Source organism: Entamoeba histolytica, genomic scaffold (genome assembly GCF_000208925.1).
Source record: "Entamoeba histolytica HM-1:IMSS scf_1104750519125 genomic scaffold, whole genome shotgun sequence".
Lineage (NCBI taxonomy): Eukaryota > Evosea > Mastigamoebida > Endamoebidae > Entamoeba > Entamoeba histolytica.
This window is the reverse complement of record NW_001914874.1, coordinates 81,001-104,188: the sequence shown is the minus strand read 5'-3', so window position 1 is coordinate 104,188 and position 23,188 is coordinate 81,001. Positions and strand designations below refer to the sequence as shown.

The 23,188-nt window shown below is 24.1% G+C and overlaps 9 protein-coding genes across 9 annotated transcripts, besides 2 other annotated features; 5 read left to right on the top strand and 4 right to left on the bottom strand.

Annotated features, from left to right (window-relative positions):
• Window positions 1–396: 396 nt before the first annotated feature.
• Window positions 397–3,126, top strand: EHI_187110 (Rho GTPase activating protein, putative; the record flags this gene model as incomplete). The annotated part of the gene is made up of 1 exon (XM_651383.2): window positions 397–3,126. One exon carries the CDS (start codon window positions 397–399, stop codon window positions 3,079–3,081), a length of 2,685 nt encoding a protein of 894 aa, XP_656475.1. The 3' UTR covers window positions 3,082–3,126.
• Window positions 3,127–3,499: 373 nt separating this feature from the next.
• Window positions 3,500–3,831, top strand: EHI_187100 (uncharacterized protein; the record flags this gene model as incomplete). Its single annotated transcript, XM_651384.1, has 2 exons — window positions 3,500–3,685; window positions 3,739–3,831. 2 exons carry the CDS (start codon window positions 3,500–3,502, stop codon window positions 3,829–3,831), a joined length of 279 nt encoding a protein of 92 aa, XP_656476.1.
• Window positions 3,832–5,654: 1,823 nt separating this feature from the next.
• Window positions 5,655–6,227, bottom strand: EHI_187090 (Rab family GTPase; the record flags this gene model as incomplete). The annotated part of the gene is made up of 1 exon (XM_651385.1): window positions 5,655–6,227. One exon carries the CDS (start codon window positions 6,225–6,227, stop codon window positions 5,655–5,657), a length of 573 nt encoding a protein of 190 aa, XP_656477.1.
• Window positions 6,228–7,639: 1,412 nt separating this feature from the next.
• Window positions 7,640–7,752: a repeat region.
• Window positions 7,753–7,859: 107 nt separating this feature from the next.
• EHI_187080 (uncharacterized protein) lies at window positions 7,860–9,233 on the top strand (the record flags this gene model as incomplete). Its single annotated transcript, XM_651386.1, has 1 exon — window positions 7,860–9,233. The coding sequence occupies one exon, from the start codon at window positions 7,860–7,862 to the stop codon at window positions 9,231–9,233; it is 1,374 nt and encodes a 457-aa protein (XP_656478.1).
• A 2,264-nt stretch (window positions 9,234–11,497) lies between these two features.
• Window positions 11,498–13,330, top strand: EHI_187070 (Rap/Ran GTPase-activating protein, putative; the record flags this gene model as incomplete). The annotated part of the gene is made up of 1 exon (XM_651387.1): window positions 11,498–13,330. The coding sequence occupies one exon, from the start codon at window positions 11,498–11,500 to the stop codon at window positions 13,328–13,330; it is 1,833 nt and encodes a 610-aa protein (XP_656479.1).
• Window positions 13,331–13,405: 75 nt separating this feature from the next.
• On the bottom strand, window positions 13,406–14,749 carry EHI_187060 (Rab GTPase activating protein, putative; the record flags this gene model as incomplete). The annotated part of the gene is made up of 1 exon (XM_651388.1): window positions 13,406–14,749. One exon carries the CDS (start codon window positions 14,747–14,749, stop codon window positions 13,406–13,408), a length of 1,344 nt encoding a protein of 447 aa, XP_656480.1.
• A 2,105-nt stretch (window positions 14,750–16,854) lies between these two features.
• EHI_187050 (uncharacterized protein) lies at window positions 16,855–18,324 on the bottom strand (the record flags this gene model as incomplete). The annotated part of the gene is made up of 1 exon (XM_651389.1): window positions 16,855–18,324. One exon carries the CDS (start codon window positions 18,322–18,324, stop codon window positions 16,855–16,857), a length of 1,470 nt encoding a protein of 489 aa, XP_656481.1.
• Window positions 18,325–18,759: 435 nt separating this feature from the next.
• On the bottom strand, window positions 18,760–20,079 carry EHI_187040 (phosphofructokinase, putative; the record flags this gene model as incomplete). Its single annotated transcript, XM_651390.1, has 1 exon — window positions 18,760–20,079. The coding sequence occupies one exon, from the start codon at window positions 20,077–20,079 to the stop codon at window positions 18,760–18,762; it is 1,320 nt and encodes a 439-aa protein (XP_656482.1).
• An 818-nt stretch (window positions 20,080–20,897) lies between these two features.
• Window positions 20,898–21,559: a repeat region.
• Window positions 21,560–22,627: 1,068 nt separating this feature from the next.
• On the top strand, window positions 22,628–23,188 carry EHI_187030 (uncharacterized protein; the record flags this gene model as incomplete). The annotated part of the gene is made up of 1 exon (XM_651326.1): window positions 22,628–23,188. One exon carries the CDS (start codon window positions 22,628–22,630, stop codon window positions 23,186–23,188), a length of 561 nt encoding a protein of 186 aa, XP_656418.1.

The window sequence follows — 23,188 nt, the reverse complement described above, 5'->3', positions numbered from 1 at the left end:
TTTAAGTAATTTCTTTGTTGTTCTATTTTTTAGGGTGTTTTCTTCTATTTATCTCTCATTTTTCATCTAGTAAATTTTAGAAGTATGTAGGTTATTGTAGAAGAATTACAAAAACTTCCACGTAAAATACTTGTATGATTTTTTTGTTATATAAAACTCCTTTTTTTAAATAAATAACAAATTTTAATTTAATAATGTTGAAACTCAATGGTTAGTTTTTGTGGTAATTTAAAGTTAAAAGATCTAAATAATATAAAAAAGGAATAAAAGTAAAACAAAATAATAAATTAAGAAAGTAAAAAAGTGAAATAGTAAAAAATAATAAAAATAAATTATAAATAATAAAATAGAAGAAAAAAAAAAGATGAAACAAACAGAAAGAACAAATTAAGAAAGATGCAACAACACCTAATTTCAAATACACTTCAAAATGAAATTCCAATGTATCCAGAAACAATTTCTGAATATGTAGAACAATTAAAGAAATTTAAAGAATTTCTTGAATCATATCATAAAAGAGTTTTAGAGCCATTAGGATTTTATAATATGATGCTTAGAACCAAACAACAAAAATACACCATTCCTGAATATGAAATAGACACTATTATTCCTAATTTTGTTATCATATCAGATCTTTATGAAGATATGTTAAATAGTATTAATGATTGTATTGACCTTACTCGATCAACACAAATAGAAATGCAAGAAAAAGAAGTTGATGCATGTATGGGAATAGTAACAAATGAATTAATTGATTCATATAATGGATTAATAAAAAGATTTAGTCGTGCATACACACAATTTGCTGTTGATTATCCATATGCATTAACTAAACATTCATTTATGTTAAAGTATAATTCTCAATATAACCAACACTGTCTTAAAATCCAAAAATCATCTGAAGCATTAAATTATGGTTTAGAACAATTACTTGAAGGAGTTCTTGAATATCCTAATGAATTACTTATTGCATTAAAAGCATTATTTAATAGTATAACTGTAAAATACCCAAGATGGTTTGAATTTTATGACATGATTCAAATTGTTGAAACACTTCATAAAAAGGTGGAAGATACCAAAAAAAATCTTAAAGATCATCTTATTGTTGCACAAACAAAAATTGATATTAATTTCCCAGGAGGAGTTAGTACAGAAGAAATTTATGATGAAAATAGAAGACTTGTAAAATATGTTGATGGGATCGTAGAAGATATACAAACATTTGATTATGATGGAACTGAACTTATGCAAACCGTTTTTGAACCAAAAGAATCACGTGAAGTAAGATTTTATATATTTAATGACACATTATTTATGACAACACAACCAAAAAGATCTATCTTTAGTATAATGGCACATACAGCATTAAAAGGAATTATATTTAAAAAGAGATTTGTTTTAACACAATGTAGTGTTAGAGAAAAGAGTGATAATAGAGAGACTAATAAATATAGATGTGATATTGTTGAAGATACACCTCAAAAAACATTTGTTACAATTGAATTTGAAGATGACGCTACTCTTCAAATGTTTATTCAAAATCTTGTTAGTGCAAAGTTAGAATTTGCTAAAACTCAATGTTTTGGTGTTACTCCAAAAGACTTCTTATCAAAAGTAAAACAAGAAAAAGGAAGACTTATTCCTAGATTCTTTAGTTATTGTACTTCTGTAGCTATTTCACGTGGAATTAATGAAGAAGGAATATTTAGAATTAGTTCCGAACAAAAGAATATTACAAGACTTATCAGTCGTATTGATAATGGAGAATGGAATTTTGAAATTGTTAATCCTCATGATGCTGCTAATCTTATTAAAACATATTTAAGAACATTACCAGTTAGTATTGCTGGAGACAAATTAGATGAATTTATGGATGCATTAGAAGAACCAGCTCCAAGTGAAGCAATTAAAAAAGTATTTGAAACTATGCCAGAATGTAATGTTGCTATGATGTATGTTTTTGCATTAGTATTAAAAGCAGTTGAATCTAAAAAAGAAATTAATAAAATGGGAATAGACAATTTATGTATTGTAGTTGCACCAACATTTTTCTGGAAAAAAGGAGAAATGCAAAGACAAAATGGATTTGAAATAGTTCAATATATGGTAAATCATTTTGAAGTTTTTGATGCTATTAGACAACGTGTTGATGAAGAGTTAAAAAAAGATGAAGAAAGAATTAAAAAAGAAGAAGAACGAGCAAAAGATAGAAGAGATTTTGTTTTTGGAAAAGCATCAGAAGAAGAAAAGAAAAGAAAGAAAATTGAAGATGAAATACCAACAATGACTATTGATGAATTTAAGAAAGCTAAATTACTTGAAATACTTGAAAAAGAAAGAAAAGAAAAAGAAGAGTATAAAGAAAAGAAAAGACTTGAAAGAGAACAAAAAGAAAAAGAAGAAGCCGAAAAAAGAAGACTTCAAGAAGAGGAAATGGAAAAAGAAAGACTTGAAGCAATTGAAAGACAAAAAGAAATTGATCGTTTAGAAGAAGAAGAAACAAAAGCCAAAATTGAAAGAGAAAAGAAAAGAGCAGAAATTGAAAGAGAAATGGCTGAAATAGAAAAGAAAGAAAAACAAAGACAACTTGAAGAAGAGAAAAAAAGAAAAGAAGAAGAACTTAAACGAATTGAAAATGAAATTAAAAGAAAAGAAGAAGAATTAAAGAAACAAGAAGAAATAAGAAAGAATGTTGCTCAAATTATAGGTACTTGTTGTGTTTGTAATACTAATGTATTAGACACTGAGGACTCACTTAATGCTGGTAAAAGATTAGTACATGAACGATGTTTTGTTTGCAAAGTTTGTAAAGAGAAGATTTCAGGAAAATTTGCATGGAGAGAAAATGGGTTTATTTGTGGAAATTGTGTTATGAAAGAAAACAATTGTAGTCAACCAACTGGAGGTTCAAATTTATGTGGAAAATGTGGAAAACCAGTAGAAGGAAAAATATTAAAGGCTATGGGCAAAGTATGGCATCATGAATGTTTTGTTTGTGCTAAATGTGGTGGGAAAATTTCAGGTGGTTTTGTTAATTGGGATGGAAAACCAGTTTGCAAGAATTGTAAAGATTCCATATAACAAAGTATTGATGGAAAGTCTTTAATTAACACAATCTTTTTTCAGAAATTCAAATTGTTTAAAATAATTTTGATAAAGTGTGTAATTCTTTTGTTTTTTCTTTATTTAATAATAAATAACTTAATGGTAAAAAAATTTATTATTTTATGAATAACATTCTTTATAACAAATTTTATTTATAACAAAAAAAAAGTAGAAGAAAACTATAAAAATAAAAAGAAGATTCTTTTTATTTATTTTTAACGTAGTTCACACCACTTAGAAAGATCTACCAGAATCTTATTAAGTCTTCTTCATTCTTAAGGATTGTTATTAAAACTTTGCTTTTATCAGAGAACTAATAGGAAGAAGTATAAATATAGAATAAGAAGAATATATCCTTTTATGGAGCAGAACTAGCATTATAATAAATAACAACATGAACAGTACTGAATATATTGTTGACTCTCCAAAAGCTTCTTATAGAGATATTAAAAAACAATATTTTGATAAAATTAATATATCTTTAAAAGACTCTCAAATTGAAGATGAAGAATTTTTATGTCCTGCTCCAACAATAGAAAAACCAAGAACAATATCAAAACCAATGAGAATTCCTAAAGATGTTTGTTATTATTTATTAAGTAAAATTAATCAAACATATATTTATTTTATTAGAAAAATTCATTAGGAGATGATGTATTAAAATATATGTTAAAAGGAAGTGATGATGAGGTAAGTTGTTCTCCTCCTTCAAATTTTAAATTTTAGAAACAAACTACAAAAAAATTGTTTTTAAGTTTAATGTCTGTTTCTTTTCTTAATTTAAGAAATAAAAAAGAAATAATTATGTGTTATAAATTAATTGTCAAATTTATTTTAGTTTAATTTATGGTATGGTGTTACTGAAATTAAGTGAGTGATGGTAATAATGATAGAAATAAGGTTTAGATAAATTGTCTAAATAAATAGAAATTTATTAGTTTAATAATTTTGAAAGAACAGTAGTTATTGTTTATACTCAGTTTAAAATATGTTAAAATTGAATTTTTTTTGAAATTTATTTATTATAACTCTTTCAGAAAGAAAATAAGAGTTATGAATTAGCTATAACAATAAAAAAGTAAATGAAATGTCTATTTACTTTATTCTTTTTGAAAATTAAATTTTGTTTATAAAACGAACAAAACTAATTTAAAACCATTTTTATTAAAAATGATAATTTCATTTAGCGTTGTGTTGTTTTTATTTAAAATTATTTCATAATCATTCTAATTATTTTATTTTAAAATTAACACATTTAATTTTAATAATTCAATTATTTATCTTTTTAAGTATTAAAAGAAATATGAAAATATCATAACGTAATTAAAAATAACTTTTAAATAAAGAAAATATCCATGTGAATAAAAGCATGTAAAAAATTCCTGAGATGTTATGTTATTAAATTAGAAGAATAAACCTAAACTCTTATTCTATTATTTTTGTAAATTAATATTTCCATAATTATTTTTAGTAGTGAGAAAAAATTTTATTATTAGCAATAAATAACAAAATCTAATTATTTTGCATTAGTATTGGTGGTTATATATTTTATATATTCATTGGTAGATTTTTCAATTTTATTTAATAGTATGATTGAAGAATATTTTGGTTTCAATTTAAAGTCTCATCTTCGTTTTGATTAAAAATTTTTTCTTCTCATTACTTTATAGAATAAATTTTCTTAAAAATTATCATTAAGAAATGAATAAATGAGATATTTAGATAAAGCAATTTAAAAAGGGAGGAGAGAAAGAAGGTTATTATTGTTTTAAAAATAATTTGAATTAGTTAAGCATTATTTAATTCAAATATCTCAATTAAATAATCAAATCTAAGTTAAATAGGTTAAATATGAAATTAATGAAATAAATCAGTAAAATATAAGAAATAATTTCTTTATCAACTATCAGTAATTGAAAAAAATAGTAAAGAACAAAACCGATTATTGATTATAGTCTTTTGATAGTTATTAAAAAAAAATATAACAAGATAAAGATTTGATAATTTAATTAAGTAGAAATGACAAATGAATAATTCTTAGAGTTTATTATTATTTATGTATTAGTATATAATACTATTATTTGTAACATATTATTTCTAATGGTGTATTATTTAGTAATAAAGTAATGTTTAATATAATTATGTTTAGAATGTGGTTTTAAGTGATTAATATTCAATTAAAATATTGACCTTATTATTTGATGATAAAAAACAATAATAGATTATCTACTAGATAATTTTATTTGATTGTTTTAATTTATTGTTGTAATATAATACTATATTTTATAAGTAATACTTATGATTAATTCTCTTAAAGAGGTATTTTGATATGATGAAGTTAAATATTAAATAAATTCTTAAACAATTAAATAATTATTAACAAGAATCTTTTTATAAAAAAAGGTTATTAAAAAATAATATTGGTTCATCGTTGTCCTATAAGAGTCAATACGTTTAAACATCTAACAAGTCTATCTTGATGTAATTATTCATAAATAAAAATTTGGTTAAAAATAAAAAGGAGAAATAAGAACGAATAAATGTGCAATTTAACAACAACCACTTTCAGACTTTGTTTCAAGTGCAATAGGAACAGGGTTTAAATCATCACCATTATCGTCTTCTTTATTTTCTATAATAACTTTAACAACTTCCATGAATAAGTCATTAACTCCTTGGGCTGTTGCAGCACTTGTTTCTATATATGAGTAATTTCTTCCTTCACACCATTGACGAGCACTTTCAGTTGAAACTAACCTCGGTTGGCAGTCCACTTTATTTCCACATATAATGATTGGCACATCTTTTCCATTGAGTGCTCGTGAGTATTCACTAATCCATGTGTCAATAGCAGTAAATGAACTTGTATTTGTTACGTCAAATACAATAATTGCTCCATCACTTCCTCTATAAAAAGATGAAACCATACTTGAAAATTTTTCATGACCAGCTGTATCCCAAATTTGAAGGTTATATTCTTTATTTTCAACATAGACTGTTTTAGCCAAAAAATCACATCCAATCGTTGTTTTGTATGTTGGCTCAAATTTATTCATTACATATCGTTGTATTAATGATGTCTTTCCAACTCCACTTTCTCCAATTAAAATCAATTTTAGCATTGTAATGAATATTTATTTACCTTCTTTTGAAGTTCTTTTACTTTTTCTCTTTTATTATTTAAATGACTTTGTTTATTATTATTTCTTATTTCATTTATTCATAAAATTTCCTTTTTTATTTATTTACTTATTTTTTTTTGATATTGAATAAAATACTTCTTAATTTGTTAGTCTCTTTATGGACTAACAATGAAATCAGTTCAACGCCTTGAAAAAAAATTGCTCCAATGAAAGGTTTGACATTCTTAATTATATAACTAATATTAGGTACTACCAACTTATTTTTTAAATAAACTTTATTTTTGCTACTATAACATTGTCATAAATAACAAAAAATTATAATTTTTTTTTCAACAATCATCTTAAACTTAATACTTCATAACTATTTTGTTTTTAGAAATTACAAACTAAAAGATAAGTGCTTAGACTATTTTCATTTGTATAAAATTATACTTTAGAAATAAGAGAAAAATAAGTAAATTTTTTAGATTTAAATTATTAAAAAATAGTTCTAATGAATCATCTTTTCTATTATAAAAAAATATTCTTCAAATTTTTTAATTTGTTTAAATTATTTTTCTTTGACAAATATCAAAAGAAAATCTAACAATAAGTTTTGATATAAGAAAAGCAATTATCATTATATATTTATAATTAATATTATTTTTAAATATAACATTTATTGATATTTACAAATGAGTTTATAAATATTTGCTTTTTTTTGAAAAAGTTGATAGAATAAATTGTTTTTGAACATTTTAATTTTCAAAAATATTGAATTTCTTAGATTTATAAATTAATAATAAAAAAAATGAGTTAATAATATAATAAATTCAATTCTAATTCAATTCATTATTTATATCATTCAAAACTCCTGTTTTTTTTTTAAATTAATATAATAGTAAATAATAAATGATAGTTAATTAAGTGGTATTACATGTATTTTCTATTTTTCTTTATTCACCAGAGATTTAATCACATTACTGTGCTTTATGAATGGATTACTAATCAATTATTCACTTGGTATTTAGTTTTTCATTGTTAAGAAATGTTATTTTTTATGCTTCATTTTTTTTTCATTTACATTGAACTAAAGTTTTTTCATACTTCATCAACTTAAATATTCTTCATTTAAATAACTACCTCATCTTTATTTGAATTTTGTTGTGTATTGAAATTCCTCATTTTTTATTTTCTTATATTATGATGCAAGGATATGTTATTACCACTGTATTATAATGAATAATTTCATTTAACACTAACAACAATACACAGATTATTTCTTTATAAAACACATATACTATTAAATTACTTTCATATTTATAAATAAATAATCCTATCACTTTTGATAATATTTATTAATTTATTATAATAAATAATATTCCAACATAAATAATCAACTCCATTCTTGAAGTATTGGACTCGGTGTTTTTTAACTAAAAGTAACATCACAATCAAACTATAATTAGAAATTCAATGTTTAGATTTATTTTAATGTTTGTGTAGTTTCTCTGACGTGTCATTTGAGAATATAATGAATATAATAAATATAATATTAATATAATAAATTTATTTTCGAAGACGTTTTACTCTGTTTTGTTGAAGAAACTGTTAAATACTAATCATACTATTATGAAAAATATCACCACCTTCTTGCTGATTATTTTGTTAGTTACTGTTGATGCTCGAAGATCAACTAAAAAGTCTTCTGTACGTAAATCACCACGAAGATCACTTAAATCAAATTCTTTTTCAACAAAAATAAGAAGCGCTAAGAGAAAGGTAACTGCTAAGGCTGTTCAAATAAGAAGAGGCACACAAAAACGATTAAAGGTTACAAACCAACTTTCAGACATTCGAAAAAAAGGAAAAAAGTTTGCGGTTAAGACTTTAAAAAATGCATTTAATTCCGCAAAAAAGCTTAAAAATAATTCTCTCAAAAAAGTATTAGGAAAAGAGCGACTCATTAAACGTAATAATAAAAAAGGATTGAGTAATAGAAAGAAATCATTAACAAATATTTTTAATAAAGGGAAAAAAAAATCAAATAACATTCTTAACAAAGTATCTAAGAAAGGTAAGAATGTAATTAAAAACGTAAAAAGTATTTTAAAAAAAGGTAAAAATACTGTTAAAGGTATAGTTAAGAAGGGTAAAAATCAAATTAATACTCTCAAAGAAGCATCTAAAGATAGAGGAAAAGACAAACTTAAAACATTAAAAGAAAATGCTTTAAAGAAGGGAAAGACTGTTATTGATGCTGCTAAAAAGAAAGGAAAAAAGATTGCAAATACCTTAACTTCAAAGTTAGCTAAGGCTCAAAATAAAAAGGAAAATGTTAAAGAAGTAATCAAGGGTGCTTATGAAACATGGAAAAAACAAAATAACCAAGACTCATCAAATAGCTTTGTAAACGAACAAACAAGTGGATCATCTGGATACTCTGGAACAACTGGAAGTTCTGAATATTATGATGGATATAGTCCAAGTAGTACTTCAACAGGATCAAGTAGTTCAAGCACAGGAATATCTGGTAATGGAGCTAACATACCCAACACACCAACAACTAACATACCCAACACACCAACCACTGACAGTACTAATACACCAACAACTGACAATACTAATACACCAACCACTGATACATCTACTAACCCAATAACAACCACTGAAAATCCTCCAAGTCCAATTCTTCAATGGAAATTTGCTAATCCAGCCATAAAGGGATGGGGTTGTTGTTTCCTTGCAGCCTGTTATATTGGAGGGTTAAATACCTATGAGCAAATTAATGACTGTTATGACTGGGCTGTTGCCAATAAAAGAATCCGGGGTAGTGATTGTTATGTCTATGGAAAAGAGCAATTAGCAATTGATATTGCCAAACACTATGGAACACCATATCATGTTGGTGATACATTTGATAAAAACTCTCATCATTATTGGGTAATAGATAGTACTGGAAAGGAAGTCTACAATTCATGTGGTATTGGATGGAGAGGAGATTAATTAAAGCATTGAACAGAGTTTCTAATTTTAGAATTAATGATTATTAACAGTTTTAAGGATTTTTTCATTAATTTTTAGTTAAATTCCAAAAGAAAAACAGTTCAAACAGTTTGTCTTTCTTTTTTTGAAATAACCTTTTTATTAATTGATTTATTATTTTTAGAATATAAAATTTCTTTTCAAGGGGAATGAAATATTCTAAAATATCATTTAATGACACAAACACACAAAAATAGTATATACTAATGATATGTTCAAAAGTTCAAAGATGTAACAGAAACAAAAAAAGTCAAAGAGATAAATTCACCGACTAGAATATTTGGTTTAGTAGTTTTAAGAAATTAGTTTAAACTACAAACAAAATAACTTTGAAAAAATAAGTCTAAGTTGTTAATATGTTATATAATCTTAGTTTGTATTGTTATAACAAAGAAAAATAAAAGGATAATAGAAAGAAGAGTGTAGATAAAAATAAATTGGTTAAATTAAGTCATATCTAAAAAAGAATCATAATGAAAAACTTGGTAATTGAAAATAAATAAAGAGTAGAAAGAATTTATCAATGGAATAATAAGTATTGTCTTATTATAGTGCTAAAATTAATAATTTATAATAGAGATTAAAATTGTATTTAGATCTAATTTTATTGAATGGAAGTTTAACAAAGAGATAATGGTCAAAATAAAATTAAAGTAATATGAGATTTAATTAAAGTAAAGTAAAAAATTATTTAAATTAATTTATTTCAAAAGAAGAGTTCATTTTTTCATGTCTTAGACAATATAATAATTTTCTTTTAATTGAGTAAAATTGATTATACTTCAGAAAATTATAATCAATATATTTAAAATATAATTTTATAGTAGTTATTTTTGATTCTTTGAGATGTGAAATATATTATTAAACTTCTTTTTTTTTTAAATAATTGATTATTATTAAATAAACTATGTCAAAATTATTGTGTAAATCACTTAAAGTTTCAAGTTTTAAATTTATTAATTTAATTGGACTATTAATATGAATGTATTTATTTTTTCCAATAAGTATATTATCTGTAAGTTATTAATCTTTAACAGAAAAGTGTTAAAAATTTTTTGGATAGAATTTAATATTGACAACAGTTTTGTTCAACAAAATAACCATAATGTAATTTTTATTACACGGTCTCAAGAAAAAAAAACAAAATATTCTTGATAAACAAAATGGATTTTATCTTTTTTCTTATGTATAAATGAAAAAATTTTAAACAAAGGTAAATTTTGCTATAATTTAAATATAGTTTCGTTTAGTTTTGAATAGTTTAAAATTGAAAAATATTAATTTTATTTAATTCATTTCGAGTTTTATGTGGTTTATTTAAAATAATACAACATGAAAAAAGAGAGAAAATAAAAAAAGAGGAAGGAAGAAAATGAAAGAATTTTCTATTATATCTGTAGTTTATGAATTTTCATAGAAATACAAAAATGAAAAAAAGATTTTATCAAAATGAAGAATTAATTACAAGTGATAACATGAGTATAAACATAGTCCACATCTCAAAATGGAATTGCACTTGAACGACAAGACTCTATTTCATCATATACTGATTGATCTAAAACTATATCGTCAATACAATTTGAGTGAAATGAACTTAAAGGAATAAGGCTTAAAGAATCTGATTTTGGAGATGGTTGTTGTTTTTTACAATGAAAAGGAGATTTTTTACTTATTATTTTTGAGAAGAAGTGAAGTTTCTTTTCGGATTCCATAATCTGGTTATTATAAGTTCTTAAAATGAAGCTTTTATTTCAACACTGATTAAGTGAAAATCAACTAAATCTCATTTTCTTTAAAACACCAAGACTCTTATTTTTTGTTGCAATATATTCTGTTTTATTAATTTCTATTTTAATATGGCAAACTCTTTTTTTTTAATACCAGATTTGTCAAATTTACTTTGTATATAAATACCATTCATTACACTTATATTCTTTTTGGTTTTGCTTTGTTCAAAAAAATTTTATATTTTTTATTTCTGATATTTTAAAAAACATTGGTTATTATTTATTCGTACTAACTCAAAACCTTTAAATACTTCCCTTTTTTTAATTGTTTTCTTCAATAATTCGTTGCGAAGAAATTTAGAATAAATATAAAATATTTCCAAAAGTTAGTTCCAAGTTCTTTACAAGAATGAAAAACAGTATTAACCAATAACACAAATTAATATCAAAAAGTCAAAATGAAAAACACCAAAAAAAACTCGAAAATAATCAGAAGAAATGACAACACAAAATGATTATCTCCATTACGAAACAATACATGAATCAACCACAGAACCTTCTACCCAAAAAACTCATTTTAAACAAACACCAATACCAAAACCAGCTGCACCACCACCACCTTCTATTCTTTTATCACCAAAACATAGAGCCCCTCCACCTCCATTATCTCCAAGGGTGAATGGATTAAATGATGTTCAACAACCATCTTGGGTGAATGATCCTTCAACTGATTCTGTTCATAATTTAGATTCTAAACCAATAATTGAAAAGAAAATTGAATTTAAAAGAAATGTTGATACTATTCATCGAGAAGAATTACATAAAGATGATGGCGTATTACATTTACAAAGTCCACAAATTATACAAAGACCACGTTCATTTAGTGATACTTATGGTAAATTAAAAGAAGTTCCAAACACATTTAATGTTTCTACTGAAAAAAAGAAGAAAAAAAAAAAATTTGGAATATTTGGAAAGAAAGAAGAAGATATTATTATTAGTGATCCTGAAGGATTTTCAATAACTATTAGTATGAGGCCAGGTTCATCTTCAAATCCATTAAGTAGGTTTGATGGTAAAAGTGAGAAAGCATTATATCCATTAAATCCTCCTCTTCCTCTTTTGAATAAACGATATGTAAGTTCAGAAAAGGAGTATTTTGATTTAATTGATGAAATTGAAAAGGAGCAATTATTTTTTGATGAATGGAGTAGTCCTGTTGTACCAAATGAAAAATGGGAAATGAATTATTCTAATGGTTGGGAAAAAAAAAGCCTTGTTACTACATCATGTATTGAAGATGGATATTACATTGAAATTGAAGAGGGTGCTTGTACTACAAATACTGATTTAAAAGATTATTTAATTGTAGATATCACGTCTGACTTTAATTACTTTAACAAATTTGTAAAAGGTAATCCAGATGCAGAGCATTATATTTTAACAGAAGAACCAACAGCTCTTAGTATTATTCCAGCAACACACAATGGATTTAGAAGAGGAATTGTAATGAATAAGAAAGGAGAAATTCGATGTTTATTACCAAATGAATTAGAAAAGGTTAAAGAATTTAAAGTTGCTTTTCCAGACTTAAGTCATGGAGATTTTTATAAATTGAGTAAGCAAAATAAAGAAAAGTTTGAAAATGAAATAGCAAGGATTGAAATAATGAATTCAATTAGTCATTATAAATTTGGAATATTATATTGTCAGTCTGGTCAAAGTAATGAAGATCAAATGTTTGGAAATACTGAAGGATGTCCTGCCTTTTATAAATTCTTGGACTTACTTGGAAATAAAATTGAGTTACATGGATTTAATAAGTACAGAGGTGGATTAGATGTTTCAAGTGGTTCTACTGGAATTTATAGTTATTTTACAGAATATTTAAGTTATGAAATTATGTTTCATGTCTCTACATTATTACCAGAACAACCTGGAGATCTTCAAAGAGTAGAAAAGAAAAGACATATTGGAAATGATGTTGTTGTCATTATATTTAAAGAACAAGGAAATAATTGGCAAGATCAATTTAATCCTAAATGTCTAACTTCACAATTTAATCATATATTTATTGTTGTTCAACCAGAAATAAACACAAAAGATAATATGGGATATTTTATTACTGTTTGTTGTAAGTCATCTGTTAGTCCATTTCCTCCATTCATGACAACAACGCATTACAGTCATGATGAAAAAACAAGAGAATTCATTTTGAGAAAAGCTATAAATGGGGAACGAACAGCAATGTTTTCGACTGCTTTTAAAGGAAATGCAACTAAAACTAGAAAAAAACAACTTTCATTATTATTTGAAAGCCTTGAAGATTGAATTATTTTATAAATTTACATTTATTTGTTATAATTTTTTTCAAATTAAAAAATATAACTTAACAACTATAGAAAATTAAATTAGAGAAGAAACAGAACGATGTGGGACTTCAAAAATACAACTAGCCCCATCTTCTTTATCATCGTCTTTATTTATGAATTTGAATTGTGGTTGAATAGGTTGGTCAATATAAGTTGGTTTTATTATTTTTGATTTTTTAGGAAATTTAATCATAAGCTTAGCATTTAAGTCAAGGTCATTAAAATTCTTTAATGGATAATGTTGTAATAATCTTAATGCTTCATCAAATTCTTTTTCCATTAATTCATCTTTAATTGATATAATCATTGAAACACAAAAACATTGAAGGTATTGTCTACTTCTTAAATTAGCAAGAATTCTATCCCAAAACATTACTAAAGAATTTATTGGTAATTCTTCTGTTAATAACAATGACATCCATCTAAATAAAAATAATGCATTCTCAATTCCTTTTTCTTGTAATGATTCAAACAATTCGTTATCTTCTTCTTTTAAACGATTCATCACACCATTCATTGCTTTATTAATACCTTCATCTTTATCATCTTCTTCTTCATTAAAATAATGTGAATATTCTTTTAATAAACCTTTCATACAATAATAACTTGATACTTCTGCCCCTTCAAAATCTTGATTATTTGAATGAAGAGCAAAAACATAATATAATACTGAAACAAGTTCATTCATGCCTTGAGTATATTTAATTTTATCAATTGCAACAAGACAATATAATATCCTTTTAATAACATTTCTATGATTAACAATATTATTTTCGTTTTCAATTTTTAAGATAGTAAGTGTTCTTGGAATATCATTATCAATTATTCGTATTTGGTATTTTAATTTAACAGCATCTTGATCAATTTTCTTTCTTTGGTCTGATGAAGTAGATGATGACCGTGGACGTACAATTTTATCAAACAAAGACTTTGGAGAAGGAAGACGAGAAACTGTTGAATGAGAACGTTCAGGAATAGCAAAAACACTTTCATTACGAGGGGTGTCAAGTGAACTATTTGGTGTTTTGTCATCATGAGATAAAGGAGAAGGATCATTTCTATCAAAAATAATAATTTTGGGGTTATTTGAAAGTCTTGTTGGACGAGGTCTTATTGGTTGTACTTCTTTCTCAAGAAAATCAGTTCTTCCAATAATTGTTGGCAATAATTGTTGGGTATTAACTTTATATTGTTGGGACTTTTGTTGAATTTCTAGTCCCCATTCAAATTGATTTGGAGGTAAATATCCTAATAAAATCTGCCATGCTTTTGGTCTTAAAGCTGAGTTAACTTGAAGCTTTCCTGAATACATCATTTTTCTTAATTGGGTTATGTCAATAACTGGTTCAATAAAAAGTGATTCAATTCGTTCATTCATATTTTGGATGTTTGTTAGTTGAATAAATTTGATCTTGTAAATAAAATAGTTTTATTTAATAGTTTATTTTTTTAGTTTAATATAATACTTTTTATTTGTTGAATTGATTGAAACCTATAAAAAGTTAAAAGAAAAATTTACTTATAAATTATTTCATTTACAATCCCGTAACATAAAATAAATTCCTGTTTCTACTTCCAGCAACAAGAGAGTTGTTTTTTTTTTGAAATAACATTAAAATTAATTCCTATCATTGTATATATTATTGTTTTAAGAAGCTGATAAGAAGAATTTTTACTGTTGAACCATCACATCCACAAATAATTTGATTATTACAACAACAGATAATCTCAACTTTATTTTATATATAACAATTTGAAGACTTAAGAATATAAATATCATAAACTATCAAAATCTTTTCATTTCCAATAACACAAAAATGGTATGGGTCTATTATTCCTAATTGAAATACTCCCGATTTATGAAGTTTACTTTCTTCAATAGTAGGAAATTATGAAAGTATAGTCCATATATTAATTGTTCTATCAAAAGACACTGAAAATATAGACTAACGGAATAAATTGTTTTATTAAAGTAAATTTCCATAAATGGGTTTGAGTAAGAGTATATATTATTGTTTGCTTAAAATTAAAATAATTGATAAATTCCACTAGTACAATGTCATTCTAAACAACAAAAGTATTGTTTTATAATGGTAAAATCCTGTTAGTTTAACTTGTCAATGAATCAAAAATAATTGTCAGTATATTTAATTATACTACATTTATAACTAATACTAATAAATTTATTATGATAGACAAAACTACCAATTGAACTATTTGGACCTATAAAAACTTTATTTGTTATTAGTTAAGATGTAATGTTCTATACTTTTAATTTTCTCTTATAATTTAAACAAATCAATTCAACATTATTTGCATGAATATCAACAGAGTTTATTACATTTAAATAACTTTCCAATACTTGAAATGGTGATTGTCCATGAACATCCTTTTCAGCAACTGATGAATAAAGTGTGTTATTTGATGGTATTAACGAAGACTGTTTTTGAAGAGGAAGCTACAACCATTTTTTATTTGATAGAAATACTGTTGGTTCATTAAAAGTAGTTAACGCATTAAATAAAGAAGGAAAATTTATAATTGATTTAGAATTTATAAATAATAAGTTATTATCTAATGATAATGCCTTAGAATATTACTATTTGAATTTCTTAAGAAGAGACTACAGAATTAATAGTAGTTTTAATATGTTTATTTGTAGCTTTAAGACTTTTAATATCAATTACAGTTAAATATAAGAAAACCATTATGATTTTGAATAATGTGTATTTACAAAAAAAATGTTCCTTCTATATGTTTCTTATTTTTATAATTCAAAATGAAGAGTCAAATATGTAAAAGTTTTTTTGGATTATCAAACAATAATGAACAAGAATAAAAATTATTTTTCATATTATTTAAGAAGGTATATTCAATTTCCATAGAAAACTCAGTTGTTTTTTTTTCAGAAATATCAAAGAAGTATGGAACATTCCAATATTTATTAATATCTTCTGATAATAAAACATATGCTATTATGCTGAATTAAAGAAAAATGTTTTTGAATTGCTTTTATTTAATCTTTCTATTGATGCTAAATGATAATGAAACATAGAACAATCATCAGAATAAATAAGCAAAAAAAAAATTATTATGTTGCATCATAATATTCCTTGATCCTTTCTTTAGAAGAAAATAATTGTCTTGTTTTTCAATTGTTTGACAAAGATTTTTAAATACTAACTTTGTCATTGGTTCAATATTCCTTTTTTTTTAAATTTGTTTTCTTTCTCAATACCTCCAACACAATGAAAAACTAAAACTCTATCTTTCTACACTCACTAAATTCATTTCTTTCTCTTTGGTTTAAATTTTTTTTGTAGTTTTTAAGTTTTATTTTTATCTTTCTTTGGTATTTATAAATAGTTTTTAGGAACTTCTTTCAACTATTGTTATTTTTATCAAATTTAAGTTGTTATTTCCGATGATAAATTAAACTGTTGTATAACTATTTTCATTTTTATTTGAATAACACAAACTTAGTTAGAATGAAGATTCTAATTCAACATTTCCACATGTAAATGAAATACCATTCTCACACTTCAATTCAACACGTGCTGTTACTCCAAAATCAATTGCTTTTAAAGAGAATGGTTTGGTATAATCAACAATAAGTGAAGATGAATTTGAATGTAATGAAGGAGCCATACAATTCCATGGAGGTTGCTCTTTAATAAAAATGTAACGATTAGACTGAGTAAGTTTTCTCGAAGAAAGAAGACAAGAATAAGAAGGTTGTATAAAGCTTAAAATAAGCAATAATAGTAATGCAAGAATAATTGAAAATATCATTAAATAACCTGCTAATTTCTTTGTTATATCAAAAAAAGTGAGTCCAACAATTAAAGAATTAAGAGCAATAACAATACTCATATAAATTTGTAATGTAGATCCCATTAAAAATGTCATTGAAAAAGCTATTAAACCAATTGAAATAATTATATACCATCTAGTAATAATATTAATAATAATTTCTTTATTAAACTTATTATTAATTACTTCATCATTCCAATCACTTTTCCAATAAGACAACCAATTTATAAATGAAACAACAATAGTCCAAATCCAAATCATTCCAAAACTTGGTATACAAATTACTTCTATAATTGATAATATTGTAAATATTATTGCTACCCACCAAATTATTTTTTTTGGACCTAATCCAAATTTACCAATAAATAATTCATTTTCATCTATTTCTTGTGGTTCTAAAACTTGTTTAAGAATATCTTTAATTTTTTGTGTAATTTCAGTTACTTTATTTAATTCTGTTATAGAAGTATATAATTCTTTTAAAGATGACACAATATAAGGAAGTAATGCAACAGTATCAATACTTAATGTTCCATCAGGAAGTACTTTAACTGTGTTAGGATATATTTTTTGTAATTCTTGAGCCATAAATCCATATTTTTGATTATTTTCATCATTTTTATAAACAAAAGAATATCCTACAACATTTTTAAGTTGTTCTAATGCTCCAGTAATTTTTTGAATTTCATTTTTATTTCTTTGATCACTTCTTTGGAAAAACCCTGCTTCACTAAATAATTCACCTGCAATACATAATCTTTTAATATTCTTATTAACACTTTGAATTGTAATAAAATCTTCATTACATGATGGTGTAATTGATATAATTTGATTGTTATTTTCTATTTCTTTAGAACTTTCAATAGTATCACCTAATCCAGTTTTATAGGGTTTTCTTTTTCGTTGATTAACTGTATCAGTTACAAATGTGATATATTCTAAACATTTTGATTTAACTTCTTTTCGTTTTTCTTCAGGTAAACTTTTATATGCAATTCCATGAAATTCATGTGGTAATAATTTTAAATGTCCATCCCAAACATGTGAAATACAATTGTATTTTGTTTTTGCTGGTTCATTACATCCTGGAAATGTACATTTATATTCTTTATATCTAATTCTATGTCCCTCTCTTGACATCTTGTATCAATGTATTATGTTTTGGTTTTCTTCTTTTTTTCAGTTTCTATTCTTTAAAATAACTTTTTTTCTTTATTGTATTTTTATTATTTCTTCTTTTTAATGTTTTTCTTCTATTAAATTACCTTGTTGAAATAATTAAGAATAATAACTTATTTTTTGTTATCTATTTTATATAAAGAAGAAAGTATATTATTAAAAAAAAAAGATGTTTAAACACTGTCATTTTAGTATTATTAAATTGTCTTATAATCAAAGAAGATGGTGTTTAAAAATAATTCTTTTTGTTAAAAGAGTAATATTATTTAATATAAAAAAGTTTCTTATATTTTTCTTTTTTATTGAAACAAATATGTTTTTTAAATAGAATTAATTAGTAAGGATATTTTTCATTAAAATAACTCTCTAGTCAAAGATAAAAAATGAAAGAATATTTTATTCTACCATTTCAATCGATTTCATCATTGATAACATTGGTCCTTCAGGGTTCACTCTTTTCAAATAATAACATGCCCTTTCAATTGGTATTGAAACAAAATTGTTATGATGATGACAAATAACTAATCCTGTTTTTCCTGCCATAGCTACATGAACTGCTGCATTTGCTAAACATAAACAGAAATGTGCATCAGCTGCACTACATGGTGCTGATCGAATCATATAAGATGGATCAACAAATTTAATAGTATGTTCTATTTTTTTATTTTCTAAATACTTATCTATTTCTTGTCTAATATATGTAACAGCATCCCAATGAACAATATTTCCTGATTTATCACTACCAAGATCAAGACCTTTTGGTTTAAGATTTTGACATGCCCCTTCAGCAATAACAATCACTATATGTCCTTTTGACATTAATCTTCTTTCTGTCATTCTAAGAATCTCTTCAATTGGTGTATCAACCTCAGGAATTAATACTAAATTTACATCTCCTGATGCAACTGATGCATATAATGCAATAAACCCTGCATCTCTACCCATTAGTTTAACTATTCCAACTCCATTCTTTGCTGATTTAGCTTCATAATGAACTGAATTAATAGCTTCTTGTGCTAATTCTACAGCAGTATCAAACCCAAAAGTAGAGTCTGTATAACAAATGTCATTGTCAATAGTTTTAGGAATACCAACAACTGCAATAGGACTACCTCTTCTTCTTAATTCTTTATTAATTGCATTTGCCCCTCTTAATGTACCATCTCCTCCTAATGTGAAGAGAATATTAAAATTATTATCAATAAGAAATTGTGCCATAATTTTAGGGTCTTGAGCTCCTCTTGAAGTACCTAATATAGTTCCACCTCTTTGATGAATATCACTGACTGTAAGGGTGTCAAGTTTCATTTGTTCAGATAATTCAGGAACAAGTCCTTCATAACCATATTTTAAACCATAAATTTGTTTAACTCCATATCTATTTTGAAGGTTCATAACTAATCCTCTAATAACATTATTTAATCCTGGACATAATCCTCCACATGTTACTATTCCAACTTTGGTTCTTTCTGGAATGAAGAATATTTTTTCCATTGGTCCTGCTAAATCCACTTCACATTCATTAACAGGTATTCCATCAATTTTAATAGCAGACATAGACATTTTCATTCCATTAACAAAAGGTTCAGGTGATGCATATGTATTTTCATATTTACATTCTCCTAATGATGTAATTTCTAATGATGGAAGTGGTTCTTCTGGTTTTTTAGCAATAAGTAAATCATTTCTTTGATGGACATGTCTTCTTTCGGTCATCTAATTTTATTTTATCTTTTTTCGATGTTATTTTTGAGATTTCCTTTTTTCCTCAATACGATTTACTAGAAATTACACTAAAAATAAAAAATAAATGAATATTTAATAATTATTGTTTTTAAAAATTGAATAAACAAAAAAAAACAAACTGTCTGTTTTAAACATTAATTTTACTTACAACAACAAACTTTTAATCCTTCATAGTTATTCATTCTTATTTTTTTTTTTTCAGAGTATATTACTTGAAAGAGTCAAAATTCATTAAATTAAATTATATTAGTACACTCACTTCAATTAGTATATTCATTCAAATAAACAGTAAAATACAACACATCTACTAATGTAAAATAATTTAATATTATACATTACTATTAATTCTTTCTGAATTATTAACATTTCAAAGTTTCTTTCAATAATAAATTATTAATTATTATTTTATTTCTAATTATATTTATTACAAGACATATTGAATTATAATGTCAATTTGAAATATTGAAAAGAAAATGACAATAGACTAACAAAGAAAAGAGTTGTTGTGAAACCTTTTAATGTTCATGCATTAGTTATAAGTTAATAACTTACCTTAAATTTATAAAAAAAAAAATGAATAAAAACTCTAACTTGACTAGATATTATAAAAGAAAAATTAACAACAGTATTTTAATTTTCAACTAATTAGTATTGTTGTGTATTATCTATAGCCAGTATATAATTATGTGCATAACAACAGTCCAATAAATTTGAAAATATTATCAGAAGTTGTTACTTGTAAAATTGACTTTTAGAGTTTTATCACTAGTAAAGTACTACTCCTAAATAAAAAAAAAAAAAAAGAAATCAATTATGATTAACCTTATCTTTATGTGTTCATCATGTTGAGAAGTGAGCGAATCAGTTTCTTCAACACGCTTTATTTCTATTGAAATAAAGTTTTTGCAAGCATGCTCGACTTAAATGGTTCCTCAATTAAGTTGCTGCCTGACTTTTATTTTGATTTTAATGAGTAATATAATATTTCTCATTCTTTATATTGTTGTTTTAAGGAGAGTATATCCATAACTTACTGTTATAGCTCATCTCCTTTTACCTTCGACACCCCTTAAAGAAACCCTATTCCTTGATAATATCATTATGTTTAATTTTTGTGCAACAATATCAATTATATATGCTTCTTCTTTAATAAATGATAATTCTTAATACATAATACACCCTTAGTAAATAATAATCCTTATAATTAATAATGAATAACAATACACCTCAATGAATAACAATACACGTTAATGAATAACAATACACCTCAATGAATAATAATCTTTTATAATAATCACTTCTAATAAATATTAATAATAATAAACAGTTAGTGTTGAATAGATATTATCTCACCAAAGGCACGTCATAACCAGACGATAACTGGGAGATTCGAAGCATGGGATTATTTTAGGGTTTCATGTGGTGTCTCTGACGTGCCATCTTCGAATCTAAGTACTACTCCTAAATAAATAAAAATGAATTTTTTGAATATAAAAAACTTACAATTTTTATTTTAATTTTTTTATATTTATTCCAGAATTGAAATATTATTATTAAAGATATGAGAAGTAAATAGAAAACTAACAAAGAAATTGTCTCATTAATTAGTAGAATGATAACGGTTATTGTCACTGTTTTAAAATTAGTTTAAAGAAAAAAAGAATAGGGGTATTTTTTCTTCTTTGTTTTTTGAAATTTGAAGGTTTTAACAAAATCAAAAATATATTCAAAATGTAATTTTTGATTTAATCAATGGAAAGTTCTTATTCAAAGACAAATACTTGATTCACATTCTATAATTGAAATTAAATTTTATTAATTAATATTAAATGTTTGAATAAAAAATAATTGCATAATGTTTCTTTTCAGAGAAAAGCAAATTATAATATCTACTTATATTGTATTTGAAAAATTAGATTATGTATGTAGTAATACTACCACAATTAACCCAATCTTAATAAAATTATATTGGTTTCAAAAAACAAAACAAGGATATATTTTTTAAATTCATTAAAATCCAGAAAAACCCAGAAACTTTAATAAAAGAAAAAAGAAAGAACTTGTTTATATAGAAGAACAATATTCTACTTAAAACTTTGGGGTTGTTTTTCTTAAAAATAATGTTTAACATAATAAAATTTTAATGAAATATTTGTATAATGCTGAATAAGCTGTTTTGAAATTCCAAAAAAATAAAGAAATTATTTTATTTTTTGTTTTTAGTATAATGTAATTAAAAATAGAATTATAAAATCAATAACTATTAAATATAATAAAAAAACTAAAAAATAAAAATAACTATTCTAAATTCAATTTTAGACAAAGATTTTACAAAAATAAAAATAAATCTATTTTCAAAAAGAAAAAAAAATGATAAAAATATAAAAATAGCACATAGAACCTTTATTATTTATAATTTCCAAGTGATACGTTACTTGGTTTATTTGCTCTAAATCTATTTTTATATTCATTGAGATATAGAAATTTAAAGGGTTGCGAGAACAAGTTTCTTTAATAAATGACTTCTAATCAAATAAACACTAGTGTAAAACAACAAAATAAATACCAAATATATAAAAATTATCAAGTTTATCAAGAATCAATATTGATTAAATTGCTTTTACCTTATTGTGATATTGTTTTTGGAAAACCTTCTAAAAAAACTACAACAACCTTACAATTCCTTAATATTAAAGAATTAAAATTTAAAAATTATTCTATCAATATTACTGAATATATTGAAAGAAGATGTAAGGAAATAATTGAAATGGAACGAAGAAAAGGTGTTAAAGAAAAAACATCTCTTCGTAGATATGAAAATAATAAATTTACTGAGTGTCTTCATTTATTAATGGACATTCTCAGTGAATTTGGTTATTTTTTTAATACAACAAAATCTCAAGGAAAGAATGGTATTGCTAAAAGTGAAACAATTCAACAAATATTTTATAAAGGATTTTTTATGTTTAGTAGAGAACAAGTGGAACTTTTTGGTAAGAATTATCATAATTCTCTTATTCAATCAATTAATGAAAATTCAAACCTTGTTATCACCAATAATTCTCTTTGGTTTCATTAA